Source organism: Semicossyphus pulcher, unplaced genomic scaffold, assembly GCF_022749685.1.
Source record: "Semicossyphus pulcher isolate SPU_LCO1_2020_fin unplaced genomic scaffold, fSemPul1.0.p SCAF_8, whole genome shotgun sequence".
NCBI classification, from domain to species: Eukaryota; Metazoa; Chordata; class Actinopteri; order Labriformes; family Labridae; genus Semicossyphus; species Semicossyphus pulcher.
The window spans coordinates 29,567,383-29,591,338 of NW_027211759.1; the positions used below are offsets into that span (position 1 = coordinate 29,567,383).

A 23,956-nucleotide genomic window follows, 5' to 3' on the forward strand; every position below is an offset into this window, starting at 1 on the left:
GTCCCATTATTTAAAAAAGTATGCAGCAGTAATGAAGTAGCTTAACACTGTTGGAAAAACAGTTACAGTATTAAGAAAGACAGCAGTGCTCATAAAGGGCACATTGGAAACCAACAAATGATTTTAATCGTGATCTAAATTCCCCATGGATAAATTATTACATTTTTTGTATTGGTTTTTGACAAAGATGGACAAGATTTGGGTCCTCAAGTCCAACTGTCCTCTTTCTGACAGCTACTTAGCTAGCAATAGTATATATATATACTTCTGGAGGCCTGTGCATTGCAAAAAATGCTCAATGTATTAGTGACCCCCTCAGGTGTATGAATTTGACTGCTTTCACTGGAGCTCAGATGCCCTGAGAGCTGAGCTCCCATTGGCTCCCACATAACCCTAACCCTAACCCAGGGTAAATGTTTTTTCCTTAGTTTGTGCTTATCAATAATCTGAATCTGATCCTTGGAAAATACATTGATTAAATCAGCTGATTAACTTGGCCGCACATGCACAGAGCAGCAGAGACACATTACCCACTATATAATTCATTATTGAATAAATAGAATATTATTGCATAATCCAAACTTCATAAACAAAAGCCTTTCAATCAGTTCCTCGGTTTGTTGTCCAGAATAAAAGCTTTTAGTGTTTTCCTCTGCTGCTTGTGTAGTTTCTGTTATTTGCCGTGCAGAACAGCCTTTATAATTATTTTATTGTGATTCATCTAATTTATAGAATCTTATTGTTTTCTTCCAGTCCAGTAGAAGATTCTCCTCCAAATGTGAGTTATCTTGTTTAAGTGGCTAATGATCTAAGCCTCCAGGTGACCTTTGACACTGTCCAAAGACAATGAAAAAAGAAAACAGAAAACAGGAAGTGTTGTCAGAAAGCATGTTGTTTATGTCTGACGAGCTATTAGACGTGCAGTATAGAGCAGATAACAATACAGCACAACAGTCTTTGCTACTTTCCAACCTACACAAGTGTTATTTTCCTGCCCAGCACCCACATTGTGTAAATAGCAAATTTAATTGTGCCAGTCTGTGCGCCCATGGTTGTTCTTACAGTGAGTGGTCAGGCACATTGTTGGCACAATGGGTACAACTGTGGGAGAGAAGTCAAAGAGTCTGAGCCCTATTAAAAAAAGAGAGAGAGGCTAAATCAAATGTATAAATAGCAATTAAAGGGACATCACACTAATTGGTTTGATTCATTCCAAAACACACTTGTGAATAATCAATAACAAAATCAGCAAAAGGCAGATGAACACGCCCTAAATGCACTTGTGCCAAACATTTTAGACTTTGAGTTGTGGATGGTTAAAATAGGGCCTAATATTTGTTGTATGAATGTTGTATGAATGACCTAGTTACTGGCTATGCTGTTTTGGTTTCTTTGGCAGGGTTAATTTTTAATGGGATGTGCTGAGAGAATAAGAGAAAGAAAGAGAGAGAGAGAGAGAGAGAGAGAGAGAGAGAGGGAGAGGGCGATAGGGAGAGAGAGACATAGACAGAGTGGTTGCTGGCAAAATCCATTTAGCTGCCACTCTTTGCGGGAAACGACCGGCCTCACAAATGTGCTCTACCGTTCAGTGTGCATGGCCACTTTGAACTTTGGGCTAACTTTTGGAATTAGTTAGCAAAAGTTCAGCAAGTGTATTATTGATTTCCTCTTTACTCTCCTGTTTCATTCCCATTACTTTGTGCTGTGCTCTTTGCAGAAACCAGTATGTTTAACTGACCCTGCATAACTGCCTGGACCCATTTGGAGGCTAAAATCAAATCATCATTAATGACAAACTACTCGTATTATTAAAAAAGCGTCAGTGGGTGAATCGCTCATCGCTGGCTGTTTCCCAACACTACATCCTTCCTTGTGTGCTTAATGTCTTGCTGTCATCTCTCCTTATATCCTGCACAGACTGGGACAGTTTCAGGTAGAGTTGAAGGTGATCACACTGCGTGACCCCTCAGAGGTCAGCCTTTGTAACATCAGACACCTCTCTCCTTCACACGCTCTCTGTCATCCTCACGTCCTTCCATCTGTCTCACTCATCTGCCTCCTCATCTCTTCCCTTTCCTCGCCTCCTCAAAGCAACCTGCCAGTTTTCATACACATGCCAGCTCCCCATCTCTTTTTTTTTTTTAAGTCTCATCCCTTTTAACTTGAATATGACCAAAGTGAGAAGTGAGAGTTGACAGGTAGATGCTGAATAATAGATGACACAACTGTTTGGAATTCTCCTTATTTTCAAAAGCAAGGAGAAGAAAATAACACCTGCAAAAGTCGTGGATTGGATGTCTGAAGACCAGTGAGTGTTGTTTAATGACACATTTACAATCAGAAACACACAGAAACATCAAAATGTTTTTATTTCAACTGCTGGTGCCATTTTTTCCTCCATCAGACTCTCTATGCAACTGTTGCTCAAAGCATTCTTTTTTAAATCGCTCACAGCTTCTTCATGTGGTGCAAAATCTATGTGAAAGTCAGTGTTTATCTTTTTTTTTGTTCTCTTGATTTATGGGAGAACTCTTCTCTCAAAGAACAAACAACTAACCGTACACTACACACAAAAACGTATCAAGGAAACAAAGAAAATAAAGGCAACATTTTATTGTCTCTAAAATGTTCTTGTATTTGCACATATGATTCACTAATGCATGCTGTGTTACAACTAAGACTGTATAAAAAGAAGGCTGACATGACAGCTCCCTAAAAGTGAAGCCAAACCCTCTCTATCGCCCCCTGCTGACTGGCTGCAGTATAGGTCATAAAGCCCGCCTCCTCCATGTTAACAGATGGGACATGAGTCAAACAATAAAATCAAAGTACACTGCAAATACATTTTTCTCAAAGTTTACTTTTAATTAGTTATTTGATGCTATAAAAAGGGGGTGTGGCCTCATGATTGACAGCTCTGTTGACAAATCCAGCTCCTGCAGTGTTCTGTTCCCGAATAGCAGAGAAGAGGAGGATCGGCGAGAGGAGACGTAACTAACACTAACACTACAGTCATTGAACTTTCCATAACTGTGAATATCTGCTTCAGACCGACACAGGAAGCTGTTCTGCTGCAGACTGAGCCCACCTGAGGGCTCCAACACATCAAGGCCACAAGCTAAATGTGTGTTTTGGGTAAAGGAAGGGCAAGACGACGTCCACACAGCGGCTCCACCAGACGATCTCAACTGCACACACACTGGCTCCAAATGTCATCAGCAGCCGAAGATGTCAGCGATATTTTGGCTTTGCTTTTGTACTCCGAGAGGAGGAGGAGACGTGTCGTCCATCTTTATGAACAGTGAATGGTTCACACTAAGCCAGTAAGTGCGGCCCTGGTCTCCTTTTTCCATCAAGCACCAATTACTTCAGTGTAAATAGCTCTGCGACAACTGATGAGAATCCTGTCACTTGAAATGAGACCTAATTAAATTAGCCAAACTTTCTTAATGACACTTCAGATTATTTGCTCCCCTCTTCACATCCCACAGGATTGGCACCGGAGCAGGATGAAGAGTCACGTTTAAGATGGGATTTGAGAAATACCAGAGGAAACTTCTCAAACTTTCTTCCAAAGTTTAGGGAACAAAACTACCCTGAAGTGCTGCACATTCCCTCAATGCCCACGCATCATGAAAACACGTCTGTCGTCACAGGTTCACCAGAGACAAACGTTTGTCAAGTCCAACTCTCTGAGTCTCCCATCCGCACGTCGTTCCCTCTGTCTAATGTGACTTCCTTATTCAGCACTATCATTAAACCATTTAGCTCCACTAAAGCCCCGAACCAGTGAAGAGGTCTAGAAAACCTCTTCAGCAGAAACACGAGACAAATCCCCCCAGAGCCTAATAGTTTGGCCTAAATACCGAGCAGGATTAAAAGGACTCATATTTTCTGTGATTATGCAATTTAGGAGTGAGAATGAGAGTGTGGACTAACTGAGGTCAGGTGAGTGAAAGAGCTGCATCTAATGATGAAGAAGGAAAGCTTTGTTGTTGTTTTGAATGATTCTTTTCCTCACTGCCAGACAAAATAAAGTACAACTGTAACTCTTTTAGCCTGCAGCACTGTTTTAATTAATGATCTCTAACATTTTTAAAAAAATCTATTAATAGCTGCATCATGTCCTTTATGGAGAAGTAGATGATGTGTGAAACATTTCTTTCATCATTAGGATTTAATTACATCTCCTCCAGGAAATATTCGGCCTCACATCATCAACAATGTGAAATGAAAGGAGACAGGCAATGAGATTGTTGGTGACTGGAGTCCATTCGAGTCTCATCAGAGTGAGACATGTTTCATTTATTTATTTGCTGAAATGTTACAGCCTCGAAGGCAAATAACCTGTTTCTAAGCAACATTAAAAAAAAGGTGAAGGAAAGCTGTCTAATAACCTGGATGATGAGATAGCCCCAATTAACCCCACCTGGTTCGGCTCGGCTGTGGGCTACAAACCAGGCTAATGAGAAGGTTCACAGCACAGCTCGCTCTGCTGCTTTTGAAGCATCGTCTGCAGCCTCCAACTTCAATGAGAATCAATTATAGTCGTAATGTGAGTGATTACACCTGCAATTAACATTTCCATTAATGTTCGTGGAGGTGATAAGTTGTCTTAAGGCCTGATCTTCATTCTGTGTAAAACATGTATGAAGTGAGTAGCACCTCATTAGGTTAGAATATCACCTGTTTTCTTCTTCTTCTTCTTACACATGCCCTCCAGGTATCCTCAGTCAGCCTCCTGCAGCTGCAGGTCACCTGACTGCTGCTTTTTTCCCACCTGCCTCACACAAGCTAATTAGTGTTACAGTAAACAAATTATATTTACTCTTTATAATTTGCACATTAAAGTGATAATCGCTAAGATTTTCATGTAAATAAATGTCTGTTAAGTCACGATCTATCACCGAATGAGATAACACGATGGAGAGTGAGCCTATGGCCCACTGATGAAAGCCTTTGCGTTTGCAGTATTACAGACTGGCTGTCTGCGGCAACATTCGCGGAAAAAAAATCACAAGCGGCGCCCAGTAAGTCACGCGTTTTCCATCACCCAGCAGTGCTTGGTCTGCCAGAGAGTCAGTCATCCAGGACAATCAAGAGTTACAACCGGAGCCAACCGTGGACGTCACACATGCAACACTGTCTGGATATCTGGGAAGCGTGCTCATGCTTTTACCGTTTATCACCATAGGTGCCGCCAAAGAGAACGAAACTGAGATCTTCAAGATCACAACTTTAACATTTTGTTCTCAGCATCTTAGCCACAGACAATGGCTTGACTTCTTCATTGCAGTTATACTGTATATGCATGCTATCATGACACTGACTTCACAACAATTAGGCCTTTACATTGCAGACAATTAACTGTCATAACAAGAAAAGCACACGTCAGGTGTGGCTTTGCTCAGTTAAGGATCTATCATGTCAGTCCAAAAAAGTTAACATTTTGGAGTTAGCTCAGTTTGCACAACAGACTCAAAAGGTGAGACAGCTTTGTTAACATACTTTGCTAGCTTATTAAAAGGTTCACTGCTTCTTTCATTCCTCATTTGCCCAACAAAATAAAGTCAAATTTTAGGAGGAGAGTTAATAAATCTCTAACCTTTCGGGGATTGTTTGACATTTTCGGGAAAAAGCTTGTTTGCTTTCTGGCTGAGATTTAGATTGATACTGCTCTAACTAATCAATATGAAGTAACAGCAAGCGGCAGGCGAGCTTAGCACTATAGCTCAGGTAAAAACAGAACAAACCCAACAGCACCTCAACAGCTCACAAATGAACACCTCAGAGTAACTGTCTTTTCTTCCAGTAATACATTCATATATTTATCAGTACATCAGGGGTTCATCAGTTATTGCAATCACATGTGATTCAGAGTGATTAGCTAACCAAGCCTAGACACACTTTACAGTTAGCTTGTGTGCTGTAGCAGCTGCAAAGCAAATCAAAGCAGAAGGTGTGTGGTTGGACTTGTCTGAACAACATGGTTATTTACTCGATCACTTTCCTTCTCCTGATGCATCTATCTGTTGCTCTGTAACCCCACATTGTATTCACTAAGCCAGGGGTTGGGGTCAGGGACCCCTGACAAGGGAGAGAACATTTTCCAAGGACCCCCTCATAATCGTAACACAGATTAAGCATATGCTTACTACTGTACCATTTGCACTCTTAGATGCCAATAGAACTATTTGTATTGTAAAACGTATCAACCTAAATACTTCAGACCTGTCTCATAGTGATAAACAGAAGCTAGATATTTAAATTTGAATCATGTTAATACCACTTATATATTTTAAAACAGACGGTCAAGTAACTGAACTTAAAAGCTTTCAGAAGATTAACAGTAACAAGACAGCCGCAGGAATGGTTCACTGTGACCTGAGTGACAGACTGACGTGAGGTGTCACAATCATGTCAGTTTCTATTGGCCCACAGCTAACGTGGGTGGGAGTAATGGACACAATATGCTTGTTTCATTGGCGCAAATGGTCGTCATCTGTTGACATGTAGTTTTAATGATACAGCACAATTTTATAATTTATTATAAGTTTATTATAATTATTTCGCGGACCCCACTTTAAGAACCACTGCACTAAGCCGTGTCCATCACATCTTAAGGAATTGACTCGATTGGTTTCACACTGCCTCTCAGTCAGAAATACCTCACACTACAGAAGATAAAGATGCTTCTAATGCTGTTTCTTTAACCACCTCCTTTTTTTTTACACACTTTGTATTGGAGAGCATCTATACGTGTATCAGAGTTTTTGCAGGTTATTCCTTTGATTCCTTTTGCAGCATTAAATCAGCTGGTGATAGCCCTACATGATTATTTTGTCTCATAATGTAAATGGTAAATACTTACTATACTTATGCGTATTTGTATAATGCTTTTTTAGTCTTGCAACCACTACATGTCACATTCACTCATTCACACACAGATGGCAGAGGCTGATACGGAAAGTGCCCAACTGTCAATCAGTAATCACATTCACACACCGATGGCTCCACAGGGAGAAATTTGGGGTTCAGCGTCTCGCCCAAAGACACTTCGACATGTAGACTGAGGGAGCTGGGGATCGAACCACCAACCTTCCGATTTAAAGACCACCGACTGGACTACAGAGCCTCTTGCAGTAGTGAATCGAGTTGAAGCAGCACAGAAACGCTTCTATGTTTTACTTCTTTAATACTCAGCTCCTCCTGGAGTTTTCCTCCTGTCTGAATATTGCCTGAGTTTGCTTTTGGGTCCAGCTGCTGTCCAGAAATGTCACACACGGCAGATTTGCACAGGTTTAGGAGCATGGGTGACCGCTGCGATTATAATGAATCACAGAGGACCCCGAGTAACAATAGACCTGAGCAAATAGAGCTTAGCTGCTCAGTGTAATGCAGATGTTTCATACATTGAGTTCTTTAACAGATTTAACAGCTGGCAACTGTGTGTCCCCGTGTTTCTACACATGCTGATTTATGTCAGGGGGTGCACTGTTTGTGTGCATCATTCCCCCAAATATTAGTGGTTAAAGATTTAACGTAGTCCTCACAAACATATACAACCCATGCATGTGTTTCACTGTGATCGTGTGTGTCTGTGTGTGTGTGTGTGTGTGTGTGTGCTTGGCAGAGTGTGCGTCCGCTCCAGCGAGGCATTGTGTTCCATGTCAAATGCATTTGACCTACGTATCTCTGGGGGCAGACACACAGAGACCCACCGAGACACACACACACACACACACACACACACACACACACACACACACACACATGCAAACACACACAGGCACACACACACACACACACACACACACACACACACACACACAAACACACACACACAGGCACGCAAACACATGCACAAATACAAAATAACACTTGCACAGAGTATGCAGAGACAGGAAAGGAGAGAGAGGAGAGAGGAAGGTAAACAGATCTTCTCTTTTTTCCATTTCCTTCTCTGCTCGTTCTCTTCCTATTTCTAGCTCTCCAACTGTCTGTCTTCTCAGAGTGTCCTCAACCTGTCTGCAGGTCACAGTTCTGACACTTCAAAGTCACTGTTACTGGCAAAATGTCAGAGGATGAAATGGCATCAAACACAGACGCTATGAAATAAATACAGAAATGTAAACTGAAGATGAGAGGGGCAGCGCAGGAAGGATAAAGATAGAAAGATGCAGATATAGGACTTGAAATATCAGTCAGAGATGCAAAGCAGATGTCAAAAACACAGAGCACTGCACAGCTATAGATAGAAGCAGCATCAACACATTTGGAGAAGGCTTTTAAAGGATTTAATAACGCTTAAAAATCCAAGTGCAACTTTTTAAATCGTGCATGTGTCAAACAAAGAAAACATAAACAGACATCTCCATCTATTCACCCTCCTAACCTGAGTGACTCCTATTAAAATTCATGTTGTTATTCTGTTGTTCAGTGAAAACCTGCCGTTGAAACTTGAGTCGAATGTCAGAGGGAAGTTTTAGTGTTGGATTTCTACTCAGGAGCAGTGGATGTGGTGAGTAGGTTGCTGGAGGACATGAGGATAAGAGGCAGTCAGGCCAAAGGTTACAAAGTTAGAAAATGAATATAAAAGTGTTCATTACATGTTTGGTTTAGTACAAAACTCCCTTCCCTTTCCTCCACACAGATGCAAATTTAAAGGGCCAGTTCGCCCATTTTCAACCTCAGTCCTATCATGCTATTATGGGGAGCTAATGCCATTATGGTAGGTAAAAAATGCACTACGTAAAACGCGTCATCTGGCGGAGGCCAGGGAGCTTGCTAAACTACACTTCCTCAATGTAGGACGCCCGCCTCCAATGTCATGTCTCGTTTAAAATCGTCAGGTTTGAAATGTAGACTGCAGACCTGAAGATCCACCGGTATATTCTCGTCATATTTTGGATTCTGTACCGCTCTGAGTCATTGCCTTCAGCGATCAATGTCCTTGATTGGAAAATTGTAGTATTTCACTCCAGCGTCTCTTGCTGGTCGTTCCTTTCCTGAGCTGTTTGTACAACTTTCTCAACAGCTATGGCGCCAATATGAAACATAATTGTGTCTATCGATTACAGAGAACACCAGCTTTGACTGACAGTGAACATAATAAATATTATGCCATCATTTAACATCAAAAGGTGAGTATTGTCATGTTGAGCATGTTAGCATGCTAATGTTGGAATTAAACTCTTTACCTCAATACAAAGAAACACAAGCATGGCAACAGACTTTTAGCAGACAAGTGTCAATGGTGAGCAGTGTTTGGTTTGAACTGTGCTCTTTCATTGTGTTTTCTTTCTACATTTCTCTTCCATTTCTGTTGTATTGATTTGCTTTCCTGATCTGTCTCACAAAAACCTCAGAACAAAACAAAAGCTGCCCTATTATTCAACAATCCTAGAGGCACGCAGTGACTGCTGAGCAGTATTTGTATTCAGAGACCAGTTTGTGCTTCCAGACATTTTAAAATTTATATGGTCATGTGACCTGACTGGTGAACTCAGCAGCCACTTATCAAAGCTTTATGGACAGAGGTCCTGACTCCTGCACAACATCCAGAGGAACAACTCGGTGTTATGTAGCATTTGATGGTGACACAGTGACTGCATTTTACAGCACATAAAGCAGCATCAATAATTTGAGCAGTTAAGTCACGATCTGGTGCGTTTTATTTCCCTGGGTCATTATTATCCCCATGTGTTTACTTAACACTATTTTTACATGATATATAACTGCAGGGGTGCAGAGAAAGAGCAATCTAAATTGGGTATAAATTAGGCCTGAAAGCCAATAAATGTAATGATGAGTTTTCCATCTTGTAAAAGGAAGTGCAGCACACGCCATGGAGCTCCCTCTGGCAGCAAGAGGAATCATTTTTATTGTAGCTCATAGTGAAACTAATAGCCTTCCTGTTATGATGGTGGTGATATTTGACAGAGGGCTTTTTCTGTAACTGAATTAAAGTTAATGAGCTGCCCGACTCCGAGACGTTTCAGCTGACTGGGGTGGATGGTTCGACCTGTGCCAGTAAAATGCAGGTTGTCTGGGCTATGTCTTTCATGTGTTTACACAACACGGACGGATAGGGCAGCCTAACGGGTGATGACGACATTTGAGATTAAAAAAACAAAAAGAGAAAATTTAAATCAGTTGAGGGAGTAAAAAAAATGGAGTGATGCAGGCTCAGAAACATGAGAGAGGAACAGGAAGTTATGACCCAGCAGGCGCAAATTGTGGATTATTTACACTTTGTAACTTGGCACTTCACCTGGCTAGCATCATCTGAAAAGTCACAGACAGCAGAGAACTGAACTCATGTGAAAAAAAACTTTAAGTGCTGCTCAAGAAGTCGAATTAGCAAACAATACTTAATCATGTTGCTCAACTGAACGGAGTAAAACTCTGAAAGCTCATTACTGACAAAGCTAAGCCGGAGCTACAGCAGACATTTATCACACAAACACGCTCTCCACCATCCTTTCTATTCTCTCATATTCCTATAAACAAGCTTGATGTCAAGTGTTCCCACTTTGACTCCTTTTCCACATGATTACCCACAGCTTCTTACCTGATGCTCTGTATCTGTAGTATATCTGGATCTGTAGCATTGAGTGCGGCTACAAAGCTGCCCACAGGGATGTTTTCCATCCTGGTGACTATCAGAGGGTCGGGGAAGAAGACGGGCCCCTCGTTGATGTCCTCGACTGTGACGTGGACTGTGGCTGTGGAGCTGAGGCCATAACCAACATCTGGAACCAGAGGATCCTCGTTCTCTACTTTGATGAGTAGCGTGTGGAACGCTGTGGCCTCGTAGTCCAGAGGCTGTATGGAGCAAATGATTGGGCAGGTAAGAGATGATCATACTGCTGTATGTGTGAGTATGAGGCAGTTTCATGTCTGTACCTTTACAACAGAGAGCATCCCCTCGTTGTTGTCTGGGTTGGTTTGGATCTCAAAGCTCTGTGCTGGATCTCCGTTTATTATTGAGTATGTAGCTCTCCACGCCCCCGTGGCTGGGTCGTCTCTGTCGTCTACTGTCAGGTTGACCACCACACCTGTCGAGCCCTCATACACATACGCCTCAAACTGTTGGAAGAGCAGACAGACACAGAAAATCACCTTTAAATTAAGTTAAGAACAGAAGACACCTCGATCAACAGACAACAACAGAACAAATCAGACTGAAGACAGAGAAGATGGAGTCCACAGAGCAGAGTACACTAAGGCAGAGGACACTGCCTTACTGGAGACTTTTGTAATCAAACAGTGTTGTAATGTTTTTCCACTAACGCACACAGGCAGACTGCGTGCACATTCACAGACATTGGTGCATACATTATGAAATTTCAACATCATGATGCAGATTTGTAAGAAGTCAAAATTCAAGCTTTGTCAGGTCTGTCCTCAAGAGGAGAAGAAAATTTTTAAAATGCTCGTTTGTTGAATGGACGTCGGATCGATCTGATGCATTCGAGGAAGTTGGGAAATCTAAACGCTGAGCGGCTTTCGTGACAGAGCGTCAAGGGAATTCATCTCAAGTTAAATTTTAGATGTAGAACAGATTGTTAGCATGCAGATGTCTGTTTAAAGAGATTAATAAGAAGCTAAATCATCGTCAGATCACTCTGATGGGAGCCGAGATGGCTTTACAGCGGATTACATTCCGCCTGCTTTTGCTCTCCTTACAGACTGTTTGTCTTGCATATGCCGCAGCCTGCTGATACGTGATTGGTCAATATTACTCAGACTACAAGCGTATTTCAAACAGAAACCAGAACACTTGCCGTCCAGGAAATCCACGTCTCTGCCTACAGATTCTGCTATGTAGACTATTCTACTGTGTAGAATCTGTAAATAGAGATTAGACTCCGTGTAAATTTGAACCAAGAAGTCGGTCAGAGCTAAGTCAGACGTAAGAGAAAAGATAAAAAATGTTAAGCCCAGCAGGTGCACTCGGCTCCTGGACTTTTGTTGCCAAGCAACCCAAACATTCTCCTGCTCTCTGTGTCTCCAGGTGACCACAGATCAGCTGATTTTTATCATGTGCATTTATCTGTTTGTTTTAATTTGTCAGAATTTGTCAGATTCAGAGGCACCAGCTTGATCATACACGGTCTGCTGTAATGTTAATTAACAGTATTCAGAGCACCTGGCTGAGGCGGAGTGATACACACAGTGAAAAGTCCCAGTGATGTTGTTCTCTATATCAGTACTCATGGAATGCCTCTTATCCAATCAGATAACTTGGTCACAACTAACCGTGATCATCATCCTTATCTTCAAGTAATTGATTACAGGGGGAGGACTCTGAATTCAAGCTTTTTGTTGTTTGACTACTTCTTTATCCTCATGTTGGTCCTGAAAAATCCAGAACAGAAAAAAGATAAACAAAGAAAAAGAAAAGAAAAATAATTATTTAAGAGACTGCCGGATCAGATACTCTGCTGTCAAATCCAAGAGAAAGCCTTTGCCTAAACCATTCATGGGAATAATATACATATGAATGCATGGACAACAGCATACCTTACACAATAAACACTGTTTGTGTCCTCTGTCATCGACACTTCACAGTGTATTTATTTATTTTTCAGTGTCAATCACTCCCCGCCTCCCTGCTCATTGTTGGCAGCGGGCCTCAATCAGATTCCTATCGATGCTCTCTGCCAGCAAGGCGCCCACTAAAGACTACATTGTGAACAGGGGTACCTTTCCAGAAGCTCCAGGCAGGCAGAAGCAATTGGGAGGGTGTGTGTGTGAGTATGTGTGTGTGCGTCAGGACCATTATGGTGTCAGAGCTTATAGTGTAATCTTTCAGACACAGAACACTCTGTTTAAGGATAGCGCTGGTCCAGCCTAGATTACTGCGTCTCCTGTCAGCCCACGGTATTGTTGTTTCACAGATTACCCTCTTACCGTCTTACACTGCCGGGCTCCATGCATTTATCTGAAGAGAGACAAACATTGATTTCTTCTCTTTCCTTTCTTTTGCTCCTTTTTTTTATTCATCCAGAGCGTGTTTTTAAAAAAAAAAAACACTTTGAACCATTCACAGTCATTTAGGACCCAGCGGATAGAAACACAATGTTCTTTAAAGATGTTTGTACCCACATGGGCATTGTTGGCCCTTTTGTCCTGCAAGCCTGCGGCAGTTTGCTACAAAAGCATCAAGTGAAAATTAGAAAGCTGTTGCAAACATAGAAAAGCCTGGTAGTCATTTTTTAAACAAGTAGGACGCGGTGTAATTTAAACAGCAATTGCCTTAGCTTTACTGAACAACCCTGCAGCGGTGGAAGCCATCTTACAAACACGACCTGCACGTATTCAAAGACACAAACACGACCTGCACGTATTCAAAGACACAAGCACTCTGATCAGAAGCAGCACGTCATTGGCATTGCCATGCATATCCTCCTCTGGACTTCACACTGCAGATAAGGCTCAAATGCAACATTTGCAAGCCCTCTCGCTTTCCCCTTACCACCCACAAACACACACTTGCGCACACACACACACACACACACAAACACACGCACACACACACACACACGCATTCACACCGACGCAGACAAACACACACATGCACACACAAACACACTTGCACACACACGCACGCACAAATACAGTACAGACACACAGACAACAGCCGGTCAGATTGGGTTTAATCATGTGGGGCAGTCATGCGGTTGGTGGAGACGCTGTATTCCGTGTGATGTGGCCACTGGGCTCCTGCCCTGCTGCTGATAAGGCCCCAATTCCACCTTGAGCACAAAGCAAGCAGTCACCTGAAAGACTAGAAGGAAATGACTAACTACGAGGCACAGCTTCTGGCCTGAAATGACTTAAACACATTAAAAGAGAGCAGAGAGAGATGGCGAAAGAGGGGAAAAAGGTTTGCCTTCAAGTTTGCTTTTATCCAAGTGTGTATTTATGTGTGTGTGTGTGCATGATTGTGTTTGTGTGTGCGCTGGCTGTTTTTTATCTGACACTCCTGGCCACAGACAGAGGGCCAATTACAGAGGTGGCTCTTGTTCGCTCCACTTTCAGAAAAAGATGACCACATGACCAGGGCAGTGCAGGCCAACAACAAAATGAAGTCACACACTTGATGCACCATACACACACGCAGGAACACGCAGACACACACACACATACACCAGTGTTTCCGCTTCACACATTCTGCAGCAGCGGCCTGCCGATGCAAAGTTATTAACGCCGCTGCTTCAGATTTCTATGACGTGTCCTAAAGATGCAATTAAACAAGTCTGCGGAGATGTCCGCTCCTAATGAACGGTCATTCGCCCGCTCTCCTTATTGATGAAGAGCACTGAAACAGTGACAGGAGTCACAGGGCGTCAATCACACGTGAAGTGGTGGCAACCAATTAAACAATAGCGGGACCTCTTTTACTCCTCACTGTGTGTTCGGCAAAAGAGGGTCCGCTCCGCATGGCTGACATCGGACGCCCTCTGTCCACACAGAATCATATGCAGGTCTATTACGCAATGTAAACAATGCACGTGCAGCTGTGCACTCAATATCAAACTTTCAGCTCCCTGGCGATGTCTCTCCAGCCAGCGTCCATAATATTGTAGTGAATAGTGATGTCATATGTTAACAATTGATCGATCTATTGTTTTGATCGCTACGTCATTAATAACATCCCTCGTGCAAACGCGGCTCACGTGCTGCTTTGAATTGCGAGAGAAAATATGTAACCTTTGTGACTTAATTAAACAGACTGCTGATGAAGAAGTTAACAAAGCAGACAGAGAGACGGACAGAAAGAGGGGGGCAGGGCCAGAAGCTGTGCAGAGAGCAGAGGTGCAGGTGTGTTGGGGGGACTGAAGCAAAGCACAGTGATCAGATTAAAGTAGGTTTGTGAATCAAAACTTGATGAAGAAGAGAGAACAATTAAAGTGAGGAAGTAAGAAATAACTATCTAGAAAGAGGGTGAGTCCACATGAGATGTGCTTCTCACAGAAATCATTGATATATGAGATTAATTGCGATTAATTAATTGCAAAATCTGTAATTAATGAGCTGATTTTTTGTAATCACCTGACAGCAATAGTTTTGATATGATGTGCACATGCCCGCATACCTGGGTGGTACTACAAAATCCTCTAACCCCACTGCTGAAAGAAATCCTAGAGGAAACACTGTACTCTCATGCATGCACACTGAGAAACACATTTGCACAGAGAGAGACACACATTACAATCAATGGATAGACGGGCAGACAGACAGACAGACAGACAGTTACCAGAGCCATACACTTCAGACGTTCATGATTCCAGCAGTAGAAACTGCAGAGTGACATTGATTTTCTGTTTCCCATCTTTTTTTAAGCCTGACTTTTTCAATAATCTGTCTCATAAGTCTTCAAGGTAATGTCGAGCTGCCAGGAGGTAATTGCGGGTCGTCATTTGAGGCACAACAACTTAAAAGCAAAAATAAATAAAAGGATAATTTCAAGTTTCAGTTGACAGTTTGAACACTGTAATTTTGGATTGTGCTATTTATACCTGTGATTGTGATGTTTGCTTTTGTTTGCTTGTCTCTACACTGAGTAACGCGTCACATGTCTACTGTTCAACCGACACTCATTGTTTGTGACCCTGCTGAAGGAATATGATGCTACGGCATCGTGCTGACCCACAAATTCCCCTTATATATATATATAACAACATGCATTATTTGCATATATAACAACATGCATTATTTGCATATATAACAACATGCATTATTTGCCCATTTACGACAAGTTCTCTAAAGAACACTCAACCATTTTGCACATCATGCTGCTGAAGAACTGTCTTTGTATTTTTACTATTGTCCAAAGCATGTACTGGTTCAGTCAATCACTGAGAGTCCAATTTTGCACGTTTTTTCACACTCACATTATTGTTATGAAGTAACACAGTCCAAACCTGCAGATATTCTGCATTACCATAAGAGGGATTAAACAAAGATAACAAGTGATGCAGAGCTGATGTTCAGAGTAATGGATGAAACCAATGACTGTATGTATAGATAGACGACACGTCTCCATCTGCTCTCATTAAACGAAAATGAAGCCAAAATAGCCCCCATGACAGCCGCCGATCTTGCGCTGGTGACGTCATTTGGAGCCAGAGCTGTGCAAGAGAGATCGGCGGGTGGAGCTGTCGCAGCCACTTCCACTAACCAAAACACACACTTAATTACTGGAAAAAAACAGCAAGGATCCCGCACGTCAGGGTGTTTAACAGCTTCTCTGTGTTGGTCTGAGGTTAACGTTCACAGGTATGGAAACTTCAATGACTGTAGGGTGTTTGTTACGTTTCCTCTCGCTGATCGTCCTCCATGCTGCTCACCCGGAACTGATTCGCTGCAGCAGAGGCATTTGTCAACAGAGCTGTCAATCACCTTTTTACAGCATCAAATAACTTATTAAAAGTAAACTTGTGAGAAAAATGAACACTTGGACATAAATCAGCATGAGAAGAACTAACTATAATGACAGAAACCATGTTTCAGAAAAATGTATTTGACATGTGTTTTGATTTTATAGTTTGACTCATGTCCCATCTGTTAACATGGAGGAGGCGGGCTTTATGACCTATACTGCAGCCAGTCAGCAGGGGGCGATAGAGAGGGTTTGGCTTCACTTTTAGGGAGCTGTCATGTCGTCCATCTTTTATACAGTCTATGGATGAACACTGGCATGCTGAGTAAAGAACTGTGCGACAACGCTCAACCTAAAAGTGTTTTTCTGCACTTTTTCTTCATCTTTTTTTGAGAGGATTCAGAGTCTAAGATAAACATCTGCATACTAAAGCGAAACAGCTGGTTGATTCCTAAAAACACAACATAACTCCACAAAACCTTCATCCCTACATTGTTAACAGCATTCAGTGTACGTCTTGTACAGCAGATGGAAGTGCACAGGAAGCCGGATTCTCTGGCAAAGGGCTGAAGAAAGACGTGAAACCTTGGGAAAGCATACACATCTGTCAGCTTTACGGAGTAACACTAAATGCTCTCTGCCTCATTAACACTACTATGGAAACTGCCTCCTATTTCTTATACAGGCTTTTAATTCGTCTTTCATTGCCAGCTGGCATTGTTTGCTTGTTATAAACCACAGTGATGGAGACCTTTTCTTCTCCTCTCTTCTAGAGATGTGACCTTAATATACAAGACTGGGTGAAAAGAAAACTAAGACAATTGGGAATGAGGAACAGAAATGGATACAAAAATAAAACAGCCAGGTTTAATGTTATACCGGTTGATCTAAACCATTCTATTTAGCAGTCTGACTCTCTCATCTTGCTCTACCTCTCAAACAAACAGACTTAATTACAGTCTAGTAAACAAACATATGCTCACCGTATTCTTACAGATAGAACAAAGCTCCAAACATGGATGAATGGACAGAGTTGGAACTTATTTTATTCCTGGATGTCTGTCAGGATGTGTTATGAATACAGATGGCACTTGGGGCTGCACTGACAGGCAGCCAGACAGACAGCTGAGCATCTGTTCATTTGTCCTACAGGAGAGTACTGTGTGACACGTCCCCGCTGCCCCAAAGATTGTCTCTAAGAGGGAACACACAGAACAGCGGCCCATCACATTAAACCTCCCATGACAACACTGTTGTGCCTCCAAGTATTATTTACTGCATTTCTATGTTACAGCAGGGAGGAACAGCAACAGAAGCCTGTGACGTTCATCTTTCTGGGCGTGCTGGAAACATGTGCAGCTTCTGAGCATCTCTATCACTTCTTCAAACTGTCTTTAAGTCGAGCTTTTCAGCCTCCTCAGAGGGTTCTTGAAAAGCAGAGAATAAACAGTTTACTCTACTGTAAGTGGAGAAATCCCAACACTGTGAGAAACACACATACATCTCAAACATGGTGTGGCACCATATACCATATACACCCTTAAACTGACAATCTCGATTTCAGTTTCGTTCTCTTGGGTGCCACCTACTGGCGATATACTGTAATTGCGGGAGGACACTTACCAATTCAACCAGATGTCTATGGTTGGCTCGCTTTGTCACGGTTGTAACTCTTGATTTTCCTCGCTGACGGTCGCTTTCCTTTTAAGACTGTTTGCCTATATCTATATCTTTGTTTCTTTTTCTTTGGATTTTCACTTATTGTTGAAGTTGTATCTGTAGTCATCCATCTTTTCTTTGTTTGTTCAGCCATAGTAGATTACTGTTTACTCGCAACACCTGCAGAGACTGGAAAAGCAGCCGCTTAGCTCTGCCTACCCTCTCTGGCAGACCAACCACTGCTGGCTGATGGAAAACGCGTCACTAACTGGGCGCCGCTTGTGATTTTTTCTGCGAATGTCGCCACAGACACCCAGTCTGTGATACTGCAAATGCAAAGGCTTTCATCAGCGAGCCATAGGCTTAATCATCATTGTGTTACCTCATTCGGCGATAGATAGAGACTAACCAGACATTTTAAAGCACCAATTTAGTATTTCAAGCCGCTTTGAGAGAACAAAATATTGAGGTAGCCGCCACGGAGGCAAAAGTCACATTTGGAAAGAAATCTCTAACTTCAACAAGACTTGTACATTTTGCGGCAGCCACTTGTCTCTCTTTTATCTGCTTTCAAAAGCAGCTTAACTCTGAGCAGAACGAGGTGTAGACAGGCCGCAAATCTGTAAAAAGGGCCCATTTTCATTGTGCCAGCATGGAGCTGAAATAAAACCAAGTGCACATGATAACTCATCTTCCCCCACAATCCAACACACAGTGTCTGTGTATTAGCAACTTACTCTCCGTCTAACCCCCGTTCGCTTTTTAGCCTTCCCCCTAGCTTTAATCCAGCATACAGTAAGTGTGCCTGGAGAGTTAATGAGCTTACCTGTGTCTTTATTAAATTTGAACAGCTTCTGCTCGGGCTGTTTCCAAAGATAGATTTCGATGAATCTGACATTCGGCAAAGCTGCTTTTCTACTGTTGCCGAACATGACAGGCCTCATATGTGTCAATACAGCTGCAAGAAAGAGAGAACTCTTTGAGGTAGGTCCACAATATACTGAATATCCATGTCCTTTAAAAAGTAAACAGTCATTCACTACAGCAGCCTCGGACAGTCCCTCTGCAATGGCCGAAGTTTGTAACTTCCAAAAACCAAAATTCTTACAGTCCACACCGACTGTTGCTTCACTGCTGCTTTATCTGCTGCACGGTGAAAGTAAGAGACACTGTTGTTTATTCTAACAGTAACTTTGAATATACAGTACCTCTCTTTCGGGCAGTTTGCAAAAACAAAATGGTACGTCATTACAGCCACCTGTCTTCATGTTCGTTTGACTTTCTGTTGGTAATCCCAGCTTTCATTTTGACATAAGCTTCATCTGTCAGTAACTTTAAAGGCACCACTTGTTCTTTCTTTGTTCTAGATAATACATCACACAAACTTTTTAACTTTTTAACTCTTATAACGCTTACAGCGAAGTATCCCTAAGGTGAGTTTCAATACTGTCCCGGTCCAGTTAATGGTAAACGCACTGCAGTGACACAATGTCTTTCTTGTCTTCCGACCACTCAAAGTGCAAACATTCACACATGAATGACTTTTGCTCCGCATGGCTCATCATCATGAACTTACAGATTGACACATACTCTTCAGAAGAACGGGCAGAGCCGTCTGTACTTTCTGAGAGCCTTCAACATCTGCAAGAAACTGCTGCTGATGTTTCACCAGTCTGTGGTGGCCAGTGTTCTCTTCTATGCTGTGGTGTGTTGGGGAGGAAGCAGCAAGAAGACGGACGCTCTACACTCTGTGAATCATGTACATATACATTTTTGCAGCAATAAATAAACAAATGAATGTATACTTGACACACGATAGTTACGCAGGGGTCCCTCATGCAGATCAGTTGTACAGTTGTAGAGGAAGGGATAAGAATGAAAAGGTAATATAAAATGTTTAACATAAATTCCACAATAAAACCTAATCTCAAGTCACATTAGCCTTATTCTGCATTCTGCAACAAAAAATCAGTGGTCTGTTCCTTCGAGAAAACAGCACTAAAAAGCATGCAGCAGCTTTTATATAAGCCCATTGTGTTCCCGTGTGGAGACACGCAGCCGGCCTTGTGATTTCCAACACATTTGCATTCTTCAGAGCAAACTTCACAATAGAGGCACAATATGCTTTTTGCTATTTCAAGCACTTCTTGTGAGTGCTTCTTCACTCCTTCAGACGTCAAGAGGCGTCACTCTGTTCTCCACATGAATAACATTACGTGGGAAAACCCTTCATGGGTCACCTGTTTCATACAGTATGCTTGCTTGGCACAAAGTTATACAATGACTTCACCTGGATGGATGAAATAACATGCACACTTTATCTTGAGCTGCACACCTTTCTCTGAATCTGGGTCTTTACACCTGAACAGCTGACCGACAGAATTTAACGTCAATCTGCAGACGTTTCAAGGACAAACTCCACCTCACCCCATCCTCCTCTTACCTGATCTGTTTGTGTATTTATGTTTATGTCAAATGTCACACATTCACTCATGCACACAAACACACCGTTTCCTGCATCCTTAGTAATGTGCCTCTGCCCAAACATATAGAGCACAAATCCTTTCCCATCCCTCCTCCTTTGTGACAGAGATTTCTGGCCAACTTTGCCACCGATTCACCCGAGGTAAGCCCAATGTGTATCTCAGAGCTACTGAAGCAATCATGCAAAGCTCGGACTAATCCGTGACACCCGTTAGCCATCCCCCGAGACAAACCAGCACTGACAGGGCCCTGCTGCCCTGTGCCTGCTGCTACACCCATCACTGCTAACGTCTTTATCAGCGGGACAGATGGATTGCAGGTAAGCATATTCTCCTGGTCATCATGGAGGACAGAGGAAAGGGGAAGCAGACAAAAAACAGACAGGCACAGAGAAGGAGCAAGAAATTGAGTGAGAAAAAAATACAAGGACTAGCTGTCGGGGAGGTTGAGTGACAGGAGAGATAAGGTCCATCATGGTCTTGTTATGAGGAGCAGGGGGAAATAGGCCCAGTCAGACATGGTGTGGAATTAGCAAAGCAAGAGAGGAGAGGGGGTGAGATGAGGAGTGTGGAGGTAGAGAATAAAGAGAGGAGGTGGATGTTACTGAATGAGGAAGAAAGAAAATGAGGGTGTGTCATCATCTTCTCTGATTCCAGCATCAGCCGGTACCAAAGTTTAACAATGTCTACAAAGATCCCCTTTAGAGTGGAAGAAGAACAACCCAGCACAAACTCCCAGAGACAGTGCACTTATGAGCAAACGCGCAGCTGCAATCAGCAGATAAAATTCATCAGGAGAAATATCCACCTTGTTACAGAGGCATACATATCTGGTCTTTCATAGGACGGAGCAGCCGGGGGATTCCATATCATATTTTCCTGCTTCCCCTCCTCATAAAAACAGGATTAGAACCTCACTATAAAAATTAATCAGGTCAGAGCCCAGTCCCCGACACAAGGAAATCTAATAAATTTCCCAGCTCTGTAAGAAAGGATACCTCAGCTTATGATTTTTAAAATGGAAGATAAATGACACAGATTCATCCATCCTTAAAAAGAACTGACTAAGGGGGAAAGAAATGGCCGTTTGGCAGCTAATTCTCCCATCTTTCATGAAAGGGTTCAGTTTTCAGTGAGGCATCAGTGATTCTCAGTGGAGGCTGTAAAGATTAATCGCTTTGTTTTTTTAAAAATCTGTCCTTACTGTTAATTGACTCCTTTTTAATTATTAATAGTTTTTACCAAAAAGAAGACATTAAATAATATTTCTTCTACCACGATAATGCACCGTACTTTAGAAATCTCCCAGGTTCATTTTTGTGTAAAGACCTAGGGTACTGTAATGTGACAAGTCAAATATCTTTGTGGGTGGGGAATAAAAACTGTCTCTTTAAATCTCTTAAAACATCACCAGTGTTGTCAACTTAGTGCCTCTCTCACAAGGTCTGGTAACGTTTCAAACAGCTTGGGATAGAGTTGGAGTTGTCAGTTGACTTCTACCAGAAAAGTTAGATGTATAAGACACAAAAAAGTGGGCTGCGTCCTATATACCGGTGCGACCAGTATACCAGTATAAAATGCAGAGAGACGTATTTTATTGTGTTGTGGTATTTTACCCAGGCTATAATCTAGCTAAAGCTTCATCTCGGATGGTATACGTCACCAAGGTGGCTATGAACTCTGGGTAACTACCAAAGAAAAGTCTACAGATATGCGGACTCACTACTTTGCCACTATGTTAATGTTTGTTGATCACATAGCAACAAAAACAAAACTATATGAGCACAGCTCATATCTGCACAGCTGTAAACCACATTCAGGAGCTGATAATTTTCTCTCTGACTTGTTTTATAACTCTTTTACATGAAGTGTAACTTCAACTACTTCAATGCAGAGAGATGAATTACAGAGAGAAGAAGAACTGGTTCCCTGCTGGCTGATCTGAGGATATGCATGAGCAGAGTGGTGGTCTGAGGCAGAGACTTCACAGGCTGTGAATCAATGTCTCTATGCAAAGAGCTGTGTAGGTAGGTCTGAGGAAAACACAGGCACCCTATGATGGGATTCTGTTTGCCGAATTCAAACACAATGTCAACACATAAAACCCGACAGTACTGGTTTTAATGAATAATTACAAAAAGGAAAACATCTCCTGTACATTCCTTTGCTTGCTTTTGCTCTGACTCTCTCTCTCTGTATCCTTCTATGTTAGACTTTCTACTCATCTTTTCATCCTTCTCTCTATCCTTCTCAGCTTGAGCTCTACTCACAAGTTGGAAAACATACTTTTAAAGCTTACATCGGATCTGCAGGAGGTGGTGTCCTTAGAAAAAGACAACTCAAGAGTCTTCTGAAGGAAGGGTTTTGGAAAGTTCCATGAAAAGACTTGAATATTTTGTTAAATTATTTATACGGTGAAAGCTTGAGAGCTGCCGATGACACAAACTTAGCGCAAATACGCACTTGCAAGTACCCACAATATGATGGCGGTCATCTGAGAGGTCATATAAGATTCATGGTTCTGTTGGGAGCGGTCAGGGAGAGTGGAGGGCAGAGGATTTATACAGGAGGCTTAGTGCCTTCAAACACTTGTTTTTTAAAAGCTCCATTTCTCCATGCCGTTAAACGGATCTCCTCCCAGTGAGAAATGAGAACATTAACTGGGACACGGACATGGTGCACTCTGCACGGCCCCGCCGAGCCCTCTGAGCTGTAACATTTCACATCTGAGCTGCGCCCCTTACAAGCTCCCCTGACACCCCAATGCTTCATGGGAGGGCTGGAGGGGAGGTTTGGTTGGGGCAAAGCGTGATGTATCTCAAAACCTGACAACAGCTGTGGGCCTTTCCATTAAGAACAACACAACTCAGTGTTACAACTGCACCTGAAGGCGGAGGGAGGGCCTTTCTCTGCAGGACCTCGTATTTTCTCTTCACCTCTAAAGGTGAGAAGGAGGGTGAAGAGGAAGTGGAAAACAGACGTAGTAGCAGTTTTGACAGATTCATCCTGTGGTGGCACGAGCTGCAATTTATTTTTGGCTATTTTCTTTTTTTTTTTTTTGTACATGTACTTTTTATTTCATAGCGTGACTGACAGACACATGTTTAGTTAGCTCTTCACTAATGCCTCAAGGCACTGCTGACTGAACAAACCATCACTGAACCCCAACACGTCTCCTCCCACTCCTGCTCACAGTTTCTCTTATCTCGCTTCTGCACCCATGTCACCCAGTTACGCTGGTGTGTTGCTGCATGTCACATATGTTCTCTGCACAAACACACACACCCTGTGATCTGTGCTGGCCATTTCCTGAGCTTTAAATTCTATATAAGAAAGCTGAAGGTCACACAGAGCTGCAGAGTCCTTGAGTGGGTGAAAACACACATGCACATGAATTGTGTAGGCAGGGTGAGCTGTGGGG

At 42.3% G+C, this 23,956-nt stretch overlaps 1 protein-coding gene across 1 annotated transcript in view; it reads right to left on the minus strand.

Annotated features, from left to right (window-relative positions):
• cdh13 (cadherin 13, H-cadherin (heart)) overlaps positions 1 to 23,956 on the minus strand; it is a 367,968-nt gene that overhangs the window by 59,485 nt on the left and 284,527 nt on the right. Inside the window, exons 10-11 of the mRNA XM_069686880.1 lie at positions 10,909 to 11,091; positions 10,574 to 10,827 (exon numbers count right to left, since the gene is read on the minus strand). Coding sequence (XP_069542981.1) covers positions 10,574 to 10,827; positions 10,909 to 11,091 — 437 coding nt within the window. The remainder of the gene's footprint in view (positions 1 to 10,573; positions 10,828 to 10,908; positions 11,092 to 23,956) is intronic.